This window comes from Oenanthe melanoleuca, chromosome 5 (assembly GCF_029582105.1).
Source record: "Oenanthe melanoleuca isolate GR-GAL-2019-014 chromosome 5, OMel1.0, whole genome shotgun sequence".
Taxonomy (NCBI): Eukaryota; Metazoa; Chordata; class Aves; order Passeriformes; family Muscicapidae; genus Oenanthe; species Oenanthe melanoleuca.
In genome coordinates, this window is record NC_079339.1 from 13,277,860 (window position 1) to 13,292,174 (window position 14,315).

A 14,315-nucleotide genomic window follows, 5' to 3' on the forward strand; every position below is an offset into this window, starting at 1 on the left:
ACAGTTACAGGACCACAGTACAGTGGGGATGGAGTGACAAGTCAGATGTAATGTTTGGGGCATTATATTCATATACTTTATCAGTTACATATTAATGGCAATATAGGTGTTCTAAAAATACTTGGAGTTTGCAAAAGATAGCACAGAAATTACAAGGAAAAATAATTCTAAATATAAGAGACATTCTATGAGCCAATTCCGTGTTTTGCTATAGTTTTTTTAAGCCTTATATATTAATTTGCTTTCCCGATTTGCTGATTGTAACAGCACCATTAAAATGCACAACATCTCTCAACTTCCACTGAATAGTTAATGTAAGAACAGTGACCTGATGATAAAGATCATCTCCAGGAAATCCTACAAGAGAAAAGCTCCTATACAGACAGTTCCATTAAGATCAACTCCATAAATTCCTGGCTTACCACGGGTAGGTAATGTCTGGTATCCACTGTCAAGGCTTATTAAAGCACTGGAAGGGTGGCTGAGGTCACCCCCTAGCACTGCTAGTTCTGGCTCACTCACGTACGAACGCAGTTCCACCTATACAGAAAAATACTCATCAGCCCAAGTGAAATCACAGACAGCAAGTTTTAGTAATCCTAAAACAAAACCTAAAGCTTTGTTTCTGGATTGCTGCATCCCTCTCTGCCATTATTACATGGCATAGATCATTATTATTACTATATCATTATTATCTCTCTGCCATTCTGTACTGCAACTACTTTATTAGAAGTCCATATATTTTACAGACAACTACAATATATTTTATTGAAAGTTCCCATATCTTTGAAGAGCAGGGGTGCAGGTGTGTGAGTGCTCACCCTGTAATCTCCATTTACATACTGGCCGAGCTCTCTGTCTCTCTTTCTCTCGTCTGACTGGCGCTTCAGGCCCCGCACCGAGGTGTGTCTGATGACAGTGGCTTCTCTCGGCAGGGGTGGGACAGCTGGTGGCTGATCCTCAGGACTGTACAGCTGAGGGAGAGGAGGTCTGGGCGGTGCTTCATCTTCCTGGGAACAGGAAAACACAGGGATTTGGCAAAGAGCATGAAAAGCGTCTGGCATAAACTGTAAAATAAAGGTCAGTGCATTACACAATTTATTTGTGATTACCTCAGCGTGCTCTCCTCTGTCCACATCAGAAACTTGAGGCTTTAAAGCCCAAGCAAGACCCAAGAAATCAACCACAAAGCATTTCCAAGGAAGGCTCTAAATATTAATATGCTCTAAACCAGTCTATGGCCACTGTACAATAGGCTCCACATGTATTGTGCTGCAAGTGTGTCCTAGTTACAATGCAACGATGTGCCCAAAAGCATGTATTCTATCACCATCTGCTGAAACCATCTTATCTCTGTGGGAGATATCATTTGCTAATGGGCCATCTGTTAAAAACCAGGTGGGGCAATGTTCTATATCTTTCCCATGACCCATCCTTAATGGGCCATTGAGTCCACTGCATGACTGATAAAATTACATCATCCCATTGTGAGATGCTCCAGCCAGGGGGAGGAGCCAAGCCTTTCCTACCTAGATAAAAACTGAGATTTGGAACACCAAAGCAGCCCTTACCCAGGATCAGTACTTTGATGAGACCACTTCATCTGGACTGTTACCACCATCTTAGCTACTGGGGTGTCAGGTTGTATTCTGACTCTATCAATAGTTTTTCTTTTGTACTATTCCATGCATTTTATTTTTCTCTTTTTTTCCTATTAAATTTTATTTCTAACTTGGAGTCTCTCACTTTGCTTTTAAACCAGTACAAAGTGCTACAGCTCAGTTCCAACACGAACACCCCAAGCACATCCACAACACTTCCACTCTTCCTGACAGAGGGGAAATAGAAAAACTACTGAATCAATCTCACAAGAGCAGTACTTACAACCTTTGGCTTGAGTTTGACTGGTGACTGAAGAGGTGGCTCGATTTTTTTCAGCTGCTGTGCTTGGTGCTGTGTCCTGGTCTGGAAATAAGGCTGAGGATACAGCCTGACCTCCAGAGGGGATTTAACCGGGCTGCGTGGAGGGCTCTGCGGGACTGAACGTTTGCTCTCCACACTAGCAAGGGATGCTGGTAAGGAAGGCACTGAAGACTGAGAAAATGAAGGCACTGTTTTTCTCTCTAGGGGAGAAATACACAAAAACATTTCTTGATGAGGATCCAGCAAGTCTTTCAGGCCAAAAATAAAACCACATGGTTCAGTTTCATCCCACTGAATTCCTGGTGGAGCACAGTGGGAGCAAAAGAAGGAAAAGCCTGGGAGTCATATGAAATCAGTACATGAGCTGCATCTGGCCCCATGCCACAGATTCCTTAAGCTGCCTACAGATCTAGACCATCTCAGAACTATTTTATCTCTATGTAAAAGGTGAGGGAAGGCATTTAAATACAAAGTGAATTTCACAGCAGGCAGTCTCTTGCTATCCCAACGCATTAGGTCCTGTCTTTGAAACGTAATAAAGCCACTGCAATGCAGACCACACACACTTTCCCTTCCTCTCTTTCAGAGCTGATGTTGCTCTGCCCACCAAACACCTGCCTGAACAGGGAGGGGAAAGGCAACTGCAGCCAGGGCAGCTGGGCTGCATCCAAGGAGAAAAAAAAAAACAAACCCAGAGAAAAAACACAGAGAAAAGCTGCTGGACAGGATGAAGAACAGATACAACACTGGTAAGGGCCTGGCACGTGACAGAAATCAAATTATTCTGTAACTTGAAGAATTTAGCCCATTATTCATTATTGTTATTGTTGTTCCCTTTTTAAATGATTTGTTACATTGGAGCGCTGTGCCAATGTGAAAACAAACAACAAAAAAATATTTCTATCACCTCAAGCAAAGAAACACCAAGTTAATGAGCTCAATCAACTGAGATTTCTGACACATCCAATAGCAGAATTAACTGGCATTTTCTGCAGCAGAACAAACTTCCAGATTATTTGCACAGATCCAAAGATTCAGCTGCATTGGTATATTTTTATTTTTTCATGTTCTCCTTACCTGGATTCTTTATAGAGTCTACTATGGTTTTGTAGTTTGCTTTATTTGCACTCAAGCCAGCTGTAACATCTTCAATTCTCCACAAGTCCTTTTGTATTTGTGTTTTCTCCTGTTGTTTGTAGTGAAAGAAAAAAAAAAATCAATTATACCTCAGTTTTAGTTTATTATGGGCCTTTCCTTCTTTTGATACCATCAAGAACTTACAGAACTTACATGAAAACTTAAGAGAAATTTAGAAATTATTTAAATAATTATATTAATTTAAAAGATGAAACACCAACAAACAGATCTTGTCCATAAAACGTATTAGAGCATTCTCTGACTCTTGGAACACTTCCTATAGAAGACAGGGAAAAAGAGACAAGTCTATATTTTTCTAGAATATTGTTCAGATTACAAAAACATAGTTTAATGTTCTATATAAGATGAGCTTCCAGAGCCTTTTAATTTGAACTTTGTTCTTAAATCCTATACCTATCAATTTTGAGACTGCTAAAGCAGCCTTACAAAACATCTTAATACATTTAGGGGAAATATCCTGTATTAAAAAAAGCAAAAAAGCAAACTCAGAAGTGCTTATATTTGACTTGTTAGGCCTACTGGCCATGATGTATTACAGGTTAAAACAATATATTGCTGCTGCTCCAGGACTTGGTCTCATCCTGCATCATGTTTGCTTTACCAAGGCTTTCCAGGAGGAAAAACAGAGAGAGAGAAAGAGAGAGAGAGAAAGAGAGAGAGAGAGAAGCTTTGTCTACAGACTGGACTTTGCCTTGAGCTGCATCCTGAAGCCACCATTCTAATCATCTTAAATAGCTGCTGTCATCTAATTAATGAAAGCCTGGTAACACCAATTTCAAAAATTTGCATCAAGAATAAACTTAGTAAACCCAGTATTATTAAAGAAAGCGAAGGCAGTGAAACACTTAAGTTAGGAATTGCTTACAAACTGCTCAACTACTCCAGAAATTCATCACTTCATCACATGAGCTGCAAAATAGCTACTAATTAATCCTATAAGGCTGAGGGTGAAAAAAAACTTCAGTAGAAGCTGTTACACCTCATAGAGCTAAGGAAGGCATATAAATTACTTTCCACTTTCTGTCTTAAATCAGGAAATATGTTCAGCCAGGTTACAGATCAGCAAACAGGGTGCCAAGAACACAAACATTTAAATGATGGAGAATGTTATTTGCCTGTAGTAAACTCACTCGATAGATAGGACGTATTTTGAAAGATTGTCGGGACACAAACTATAAATTTGCACATTTCATTTCATTTTTCTGAGATTAATCATACTACAAGGAACCAAATGATGGATTTACAATAATCAAGTCTCAGAACTGGTGAAAAAAAACTACATTGCACTGAAAACCCTGCTTCTGAAACCACTCAGGAAATGTTTGATTAGCAATGTAGAAAAGCAGATCTTTTAATATTATTTCTCCCTATTACTTAAATATTGATGTGAAGATAGTATTTTAGATCTAAAATGGACCCAGGCCCAATGATAAGCAGATAAATTAATTTTGAAATTATGAAAGCCAAGATTGCTGTTTACAGAGGAGTATAAATATACTTTATTGGCAAGCATGAAAAGGTAACTTGGAGAGAAAATTATATTTCTCTAACTTCCTTCAAACACAAACATAATTTAGAATGACATAAAACCAGAGAAGAAACACTTACTAACTAAGAAGTTACCACTGATAAATTAACCCATCTCAGTTTAAATTCAGCATGCTCAGATCCTCCCCAACCCTTAAGCAAAAGACAATTGAAGCTACATTCTAAAAACAAAGATTTATTCTGACCAAGCTGCTTAAACATTTAGGTTTTAACCTCTTAATTAATGCTACATAGAAACAACATCAGCAGTCTCCTACAGCAACTTGAGCCTGCAAATTTACTGAATTTTTAATAACATTCCATAAAGACAGCATTTTTTTTTAAATACAGAGTGTATTAATTTACTGCTATTGGAAAATGCTAGATAAACAATCTTGAGTCTACATGCCCTTGGGCAGAGTTCAAAAAAATTCTATTATGGGTACTTCAAGTGAGACTTATTTGAAGGAATATCATTTTTTAGAATATTCAGTACTTTCTGAAAAAAGCAGTTCCCCTTAGAATCTCCAAAATAGGTATTCAGAAGAATTTTTTAAAACTTAGCCAAACATATCTGTGCAAACTTATATATATGGATATATAAAAGTCTGCACACACACAACTGATAATGTGCTAATGGCTGTGTATTTATAATTAATCACTTACTTGATATGAGATGATAATCAAATTGAATTAACATTTTCTTCTGTGCAAGCCACATTCCCTTCCATATGTATTGGTGAATCCCATGCCACACATCCACTATTTTAAGCATGTTTAATGCCCAACTGGAAATTTTATCTCAAAGTAGTCTAAAAAGGTGTAATTTGCCTTTGTTAAACTAAGTAATTTCATACAAGAACCACTTTATACTAATATTCCCCTGGGATTTTTTCTTTAAAATATTTTCTACAGCTGAGCTCAATTACATATACTGACTCTAGAAACTGAATCACTTCCCCACACCTCAAAATTAAAAGTAAATGAAAATGTACTTTGAAGACTGATGCAATCAAAAAAGGTTTTACACCTCTTGCTTTGATACAAAACATTTATTCATTAGTAGTGAAAATAAACAGGCTTCAAATTATATCTGATCAGATATTTACTGCAAACAAATAAGCTAAAAAATTTAACTAGTGAACTCCTTAGGTCCAGAATATTTGGAAAAGTAGACTAAGATTTGAGACAAATGTACACATTAACTGTGGTCATTGTGTTCTGTTCACACAAAGGAAAAATAATCCATTATTCCCTGAAAATAAAGTCACCAGTTGTAAGCAGGTATGAAGAAACAATCTGGTATTCCACATCCATTTCAGCAAAGAAAATAACTGAGCTTCAAAACAAAGCTTCTTTCTAAAATTTGAAACTGAACAGTTAATTTAAAACTGAGATGCCTTTCAATTACTGATGCCTGTTAAACACTTATTCCACTTCACAAAACAATCTGCAGAGATAAATTTTCCATAAATAGAAGAACATGACAAAGAACAAGTAATGACAATAACAACCAGTGACTGATGTTCTTAGAAATGGATAAAGAAGCCAACAATGTCAGATCAAATAAATGGAAGACTAAGAAGTCCTGCACAGTCTTATAAATTAAATACGTTATCAATGTCAAGATGTCAGTATGCAATAAAATGTAATAAAATAATGAAAAATTTGCATAGACAACTTATGAGAAACTATGGCACTATTGCATGTGCTGCAAGACAATGTAGTGGGTTTTTTTTTCCACTACACAGCCATGCTGCTACAGTGCCTGAACTCTGCAAATCAAATTACATGACAGCTGAAAGCACTGCAAAAATGGCAGAGAAAATTTCTCTTATGAGATGGTCAGTTGAAGTTCACACTAAATCATACTCCAAGTGTTTACAGTGTCTGGAAATGGGCTCACCTGAGATACCAATGAACTGTTCATCTGCTCCTGTAAGGCTTTTTTCAGCTGGCTCACATCCTTTTCTAACTTCAGATACTCATTCCAGGCATTTTCCATTTCCTGTTAACAGAAGGAATACTCTAATACAGTGCTAACTTCAAAACCACTTTCTCCATCCTCTAATTGAGCACCAAAGTGTTTTGAAATTAATGTTGTTCTATTATAAAAAGAAGCAAAGAATCCATTTCAGTTTACATTGTTGTTCAGACTTGATTATACACCTGAAAATACTTCATACCTTGGATAATCAAGTCAAGAACCTATAGTTAAAAAACTCTGGCCAGCTTTCTGACAAAACCAAACTGGCATATAACAGAATCTCTGCACCAGTATAGCCTTTTTTACAGTGACTTGATATTTATGCCCACAAATGCATTTTAAATGCTGACTGTGAAAGTAATACATTTTCTACAGACACAAACTGACTAGACACACTTAAATAATACTGTCATTTTAGGATCAGACCTTAGTATAGGGAAGGTGTTCATGCAATTCTAGAAACAGTCTTACAAAGAGCTAGGCTCATATTCATGAAGAGGTAGTAATAATAAGAGTGAAAACAACATCAAATTACATTTGAATTTTATTAAGTTACAATATGAACGGTAAATTTTTACTGAAATATCAATGGATTTTCCCAATTCCTTTTACCCTGGAAAAACACCCTGAAACCATATTTATATTTTCAAAGGACTAGCTGAAAGATTTGCAGTTTAAGCCCACACTTAAAAGACACTGAAAAGGTTAGGGGTTTTTGTTTGGATTGGGGGGTTGGGGATGGGAGGCAGGCATTGAAAAGTAAAGCTGTAGAGACTGTTTAATTTTTTTTTTGTCTGGCTTAGTATCCTGTACCTTAACCAAAACTGTTCAGAACAGGTCTTAACTCCCCAGTCAATGACAAACACAGTTTTGGTCTAACTGGGATTTTAACTAGGGTTTTCTTGAAGCACCCAACACCACGTACCGTTGACACTTTGGATATTTCAGCCCGAATATGTATAAGGTCCTCTTGCAAAAGTCTCTGCTGGTAAGATATTTTTTCTGCATGTTGTGGTTGGTCTTTGTACTGATCCATCTGCCTGTGTAAAACCTCCAAAACAGACTCCAGCTGATCCTAGCAAAGAAGATGGGAGTAAGTTTACAACATTTACATGGAAATTTATGCATCTACTTGCAGGAATATGAAAGGTGTTTTCCATGCCCCAAGTCTTCCCTATAAGCCAACAGAGCTTAGGCTTGGCCTCCTGTTTTGGAGACTCACATGTAAACAAAACCTGCAAGAACCTTTGTTACCTGTTGTATCCAAAATTATCTGATCTTTTCTATTAAATCTTCCCATTAAGCAGCCAAAACTGTTGAAAACACAAAGCAGTGAGAGGGGAATTTTTCTCTTTACTCTCTGTACAAAAGTGTAATTTACAGTTTCAGAAAAATTCCCTTAAGCAATATAGAACAATGACAGCCCTACCACAGCTGTTTGTTTAAGGACAGGTTCTCATTCACTGCTAGGGCTGAAACAGTCATGTGAAGGTTTAAAATATTGTCTAAAACATGAAACAGCCAAATTCATTTAGTAAATATCATGGAATTAATTTTGTACAGTAGCTCTTCTGAAAGATCCACCTGAAAAGCACTTTCATTTTAGGATATATTTTTTAATACTTTTTTTATTATTTTTATAACCACCTCAGTTTACTGACAGCTATAGCTCACAGGAAGTGAATCAGATGGGTTTAAAATGTTCACTTTCAAAATAATGTTTTCTCAGAACGGGTATTCAATCCTAAAATAAAACACAATTCTTATTATCACAGAAGTACATACATACTACAATGTAATCAGCATCCATTAATTGAACCTTTCTTTATAATTTCCTATTTTATATTTTATGATTAGATAAAAGTTTCTATTTTATTTTACTCAGCCCTTTTTAACCTACTTACTTTATTTTCCTTAAGGGCTCTTATTTTGTCCTCCAAGTCCTGCAGAATTCTATCCTGCTCACAGAAAATGCTGAGTTTCACCTGGAAATGAAATAATATACATATATAAGGTTAGATTTTAAAAACCAAGCAGACAAGTATCCACTTGTAACATTTCAGCCCAAGGAGCATAATAATGATCATGTAACTGTACAACAGAAAAATCAGTGCAAGAGGTGCTGAAGTGGTGTTTGATACTTACATCAATATCACTTTCTGCAATCTTGACAGGTTTTGTACTTCTTTCTTTCAACGTGTCACGTCCTGTCACCTAAGAGGAACACATTTTCAAAATGTAAGAAATTGATTGCAAATTAAAACCTTATTATGCTTCAGCAGTGAAAAGAAAGCTTTTATTAAATACTCACTTTTATTAAGAAAAAAGTTAATAAAATTTTGGAAACAAGTACTTTCAAATTTGGCTTTAGTTTTTGAGGAGTGTTAACAAAAGGGATTACTAGTTATATTAGGCTATTTAGTAACTCTTTCAACAACTTGGAATTCTGTACTAAACAGCACAATCCCACTTGTCTATGGTTACAAAAGTCCTTTTCCTGCAAAATCTAATAGTTTTAACAGTTCTGCTCTAATAGCTTCCTGGAAGCCAAAGAAATGGAATCGTTCATTTAAATACATGGTTGCAACAATAGCAGCATTCATTAATGAATAAAAATACAACTTTTGGCAAGTGTTTCATTCTACAAAGTACAGTATCTTCCTCATCACAGGGTGGATTTTACTAAAGACAGACTGCTATAAAAATGCCATAGTGGAATTAAATGTAATTAATCTATTTTGACGTGGCTGTCACGTACCAAATCTCTCATTCCATAAATCACTGGTTTCATATTCCATTTCTGGTGAGATTATCTTCTCACATAACACAGTTTTAGAATCAGTACCAAAACAATACTCAATTGTACTTCCAACCTTCACATCAACCTTAAAAATTAAGGCATGTCTGAGTCTGTAGAAATGTTTATCATTTCCACTGCCTACAAGGGACTCTCTTTGTGAATAAATGAGGTTAAGAAAAGAGCAATATAATATAAAATACATTTTTTAATGTATAAATGTTTTAAATGTATAAAATACTTTTTTTAAAAAAGCCTTAAAATCTAATGATTTAATATCACCTCTTTAGAACACTTTTAAAGATTCATTACAGCAAATACTATCTTGCCACAGGACCCCCTGGTGATTAGTAATATTCATATACAGCATGTTTTATTCACATACAGGCAAAAGTTTATGAAGAAAAATTCACCTCAATATTGTCTTCAGTAATATAAGAGGAGAGATTGTGATACAAAAGCTGAAGTTTTAGTGAGGTAGGAGGGGTATAAAGAGGCAGTTTGCTTTTTTACCAACTAGCAAACTCCAGATTTGAAGCAACATATTTTACTTATGAACCTACAGGATCAGTTTAGCTTTTAAAAAGTAATTAAATTTTACTCTAAGTGAGGTAAATATTGTCTTCTCTCCTCCAGTGGCAGACTCCATCTAAAGACTTCTCATGTACCTTTCTGTGATGAAATATTACTTCACCACCACCAAAATCAATAGCATTTATTGCCTCTATAAGCTTTCAGTTTTTTGGTATTTTTTTTCAACAATTGCATGTTATATAGAAGAAAATTAATGAAATTATTTAAATGTTAAATCCTATATATAATTATAACAATTAACTAAATACAAACATAAAATAACAGCATATCAAAAGTAATAATTCTGCATATTTAATTTCCTGCAAGCTAAGACAAAGCAAAAGCCTTTTTCAAAGCAATGGAAGTAACATAAAAGTCTACAGAATTTGGGAATACTTAAAATGACATCATCAGAACTGTAAGGAATTTGCTAACTATCAAGCAGTGAACATGACAACATAATGAAGATCAAGCATGCTTTCACATTTTCAAAAATTCACACTGGAGTCACTACTTGACACATTCATTTTCAAAACACAATAAAACAAAACCAAACACCAAGGTCAGCCATAATTTCGCATACAGACTCCAAAAGAGGGGAAAAAAAAAGGCAAGTGAAAATAAAATCTTACAGAAAGCACTACTGTGTGCCAAAAGACACCTGTAAAAGCCAGAACACTGACTGCTACTTGAAAAAGCAATGGGATGAGCACATTTCAATGCAAGCAGTCTTACATGTATACTGGATAGTAACCCTTGTGCTGAGTTCTTTAGCACTTTGTATATCATGTTGATCAGAGGTCCATTATTTTCTATCTGTTTCAAACAAAAGTTTAGTCATAGCTTGTTACAGATGTCAGGACTTAAACCCCCAAACCTTACAACTCAAAACTCCACGAGCAGCAGTGACCACACAATCTCAGGTCTCACCTAAGTATTTTAGAGTTAATTGCTAAATCACAATTCCACGTTGAAAAGTTCTATTTGGAAACCTCTAAGAAAGATCTTCAGAAATATGGATTTACTGAAAAGAAAAAACTTTTAACTCCAGTTCCAAAATGCTTGGTCCTAACTGAAATTGTTTAATCAGGGTGGGTCTAATTCAAAGACCAGTGAAGTCAAAAGAGAGACGTGAATTAACTAGTTTTCTGTCTAAGTCTCCAGTGTCTCAAGTGGAAGATATTAAACACATTACCTGGGAATTTGCTGTTACTAAAATCTGTATCATTTACCTGGTTTCAAGCAGTGCACTCTTCTTTCTTCCTCATACCACAAATCACAGCATTGCTACATTTAGTGGCAAAACACAAATGTAACCAATACAAGGACACCTTCTCCAGTTCCACACGGTCTCTTTAATCTCTCAGCAACCTGACCTGAAATTTTACATTTCTGGACCACGACTGAAAGAAGGTTATTAAGAAATGCCCATTTTGAAAATTTACATCGTTCCTTTGGAAACACACTTGACATTCTGAGTATCGAGATTTTCAAAAGGGAACCAACTGGCATTAAGTGATTACTAATAATTTCTCACATTGTAGGACTTTTTAAATTGTAATTTGTCATAAGTTCATCTGATGGCTTGGGCTGCAGTCACACTTGGCAAAGCCATGAACAAACCAAGGACAAGGCTTAAAACAAAATGCATCCAACCAATATTAAATTTGTGTATTAATATTCCAACAGTTTACATATTTGATCATTTAGACTACATAGTCATCACCTATATTATATGCTAAATACTATATCTTTATACATACTTGGTCCTATATGTAGGCATAGTATGTATTACTAATACTTTCCATTTATATATTTGGTTACATATTCAGGAATTCAAACACCAGATAAGATTGAAATACATATCCTCATAGGTGCAAACAGCTGACAGGCAACACCCCATGGCATCACTGAGCTCTGCACATGCAAACCAGACAGACATGAAGGTGTCAAATTTCCCTTCACCTTGATTTTCAGGAACACCACATGATTCATATATGGCAAGACATCCCACACACCATAGAAAGTGGCAAACTACTTTGCTACGCAGAACAATTATATCTTTTTACTGTTTTCTTTCTCCTTCAAAACCTGATATTAAGAATTCTAGATTTGCTTTCAAGTTGCCAACCATCAAGTGTACCAGATACAGAAGTCATTTAGACAGATGATAAACCCTCAGTATCATATTTAATTATTTTTTCAAAAAGAAATACCTCCTAACATTACTTGATCAGATTCTATCTATGGATGGATGGATGAATGGGTGCATTTGAAATCTTTTAGCTGTAATAACATAAAAACAATGACAGTGCTAATTAACCACATTTTCACAAGAACATATGGCACATTACACAAATAAGGGAAAAGTCAGTGTAAGAAGATTTAAAGGGGGAAAGCTGGATTAAGAGAACACAGATTTCAACTGAGAGGTGTTGACTTCATATTGGTAGTAATGCTACAGCAGAGAAACATTATCAATCTGTTTTTTATCTGATTTCCCTAAACCCACATATTATTCATCTCAGTGCCAGTAACTCAAGTTGTTCTTAGAAACTAAAGCAACCACATTTTCTGAGTTTGCACTTTAATTGTATAGTCACTACTAAAAAGAGAGTCAATATTCTATGCACAACAAGGGCAAAAGAGTTTCCATCTCAGACCAGAAAGTTACTTTAAAATTTGCAGGTACAAAGATGATACAAAAAAGACATCTGTGTTGAAAAAAAAAACAAAAACAAAAAAACGAAGTAGACTTGTCTCAAATCTTACCTTTAGATCCAAATACTCCAGATCCTTTTTCAACTGGATGTAAGTGTCATCAGCCTTCAGGTAAGTACATAGGGAAAAAAACAGTGCAATATATTTGAATGTTTGAAACCATTTCAGAATAGTTGAATTTGCTATATACAAGAAAACAGATGGAAGATAGAACAAAATAACAGAGTAGGAGCACATAAAAAAGCACATTTGCTCCACCAGCATATTGCTATTTACAGCTAAAAAATGGGCAAAATATTTCCCAAGAGTATTACTGCCTCATTATCCCCCCTCCAAACACCTAGATTTTTGTTTCAACACCTAATAGGACATAGAACTACCTGAAACAATACATTTTCAAAAGCTATTTTTTCAAAATCAATTTCCACTGACTAGCCCTCCACTGAAAAAGTTGCAGTGGTGTGACTGAATGTCAGATGCAACTAGAAGACATCATATAATATATCACTAGAATAATTTTGATCACAATTCATACACATTTTAAGATACGAATTCCTTTATTCAGGAAAAGTTTTGTGAAAAAAATTCTGAAAAATATCTCACTTATATGATTAGATAATCCATTTTGTCTTTTAAATAACAACATTCAAGTTGATTCTTATTTTTCATTGCTTCACCTGTAATTGCTATCAGCTTAATTTTATAGTTATATTGATCTAGCAACATCTTTATTACTGTCCCTTCAAGGAAAACATGCACAGAAGTCATAAAAAAGTTATTTCTCCTCTCTTGAAAGGGTATATTTGCAATACAAAATAAAGTTTAACTGCTGCAAACGTGCTACTTGTAGTTAGCCAAAATGCCCAAAACTTCCTAGAATTTTAACTGTTATTTTGTCAGCAACTAACTTCAGAATAAAAGAAAAAAATAACTATACCTTTTCTCAAGTTTTGAGCCAATGAGAATGTGTAGTTAGAAAAAGAAAAGAAAAACCCTTTATGCCATAAAATCAATAGATCACACTTGCATTTCTTTAGAGGTGTTCACTTAAAATTCTTGTCAGATCAGCCGGCAAGAGTGGTTGAGGACTTGACTAGAAAGTCTGCCCATTTTTGGAGAAATCCCTGTTATTACCACCCATCTTACTGCAATTGTTCTGTAGGTGAGGTAATCAGGAAATGAAACTTCTTCAATTCAAAAAAAAATCACTTTAGTTTTGGGCCAAAGCCCTCACCAATTCCAAGTAGAGGCACCAGATTTTATTCCCAGGTGGCTCCATTTTTGAGGCTCTAATAGGAACCCGAGAGCTCTGTGAGGATGTTTCTGTTTGATTTCACATTCACAAGTTTCGTAACACCAGTGCAATCACGAGCACCGTAGATGATCCAAGACACTCCTGAGTTTTTATGAACCAATGTTCACCTGCAGAACTGACACAGTTACAAGCTCATATGAATGTACAGACTGGCTGATGCATTTCCATTTGCAGGTGATGCAGCACATGGCACAGGGAGCCAACCCCCCCATGAAAGCAGCACAAAGAAAATGGTTTTGCTTTAGAATTAACTTTATACGGTATTTTAACCCACATTTCTGAAGATGCAGCATTTTCAGAAATAGAACAAATAC

At 35.5% G+C, this 14,315-nt stretch overlaps 1 protein-coding gene across 7 annotated transcripts in view; it reads right to left on the bottom strand.

Annotated features, from left to right (window-relative positions):
* The window catches only part of PLEKHA7 (pleckstrin homology domain containing A7), a 143,094-nt gene that overhangs the window by 13,747 nt on the left and 115,032 nt on the right, over positions 1 to 14,315 (bottom strand). For 4 of the 7 annotated variants that reach the window (XM_056493756.1, XM_056493752.1, XM_056493754.1 and 1 more), the window contains 9 exons: positions 12,738 to 12,791; positions 8,741 to 8,809; positions 8,500 to 8,580; positions 7,521 to 7,670; positions 6,515 to 6,616; positions 3,001 to 3,109; positions 1,885 to 2,123; positions 822 to 1,010; positions 423 to 540 (listed from right to left, as the gene is read on the bottom strand). In XM_056493756.1, coding sequence (XP_056349731.1) covers positions 423 to 540; positions 822 to 1,010; positions 1,885 to 2,123; positions 3,001 to 3,109; positions 6,515 to 6,616; positions 7,521 to 7,670; positions 8,500 to 8,580; positions 8,741 to 8,809; positions 12,738 to 12,791 — 1,111 coding nt within the window. The remainder of the gene's footprint in view (positions 1 to 422; positions 541 to 821; positions 1,011 to 1,884; positions 2,124 to 3,000; positions 3,110 to 6,514; positions 6,617 to 7,520; positions 7,671 to 8,499; positions 8,581 to 8,740; positions 8,810 to 12,737; positions 12,792 to 14,315) is intronic. The other 3 variants (XM_056493753.1, XM_056493755.1, XM_056493759.1) reach the window with 1 other exon arrangement.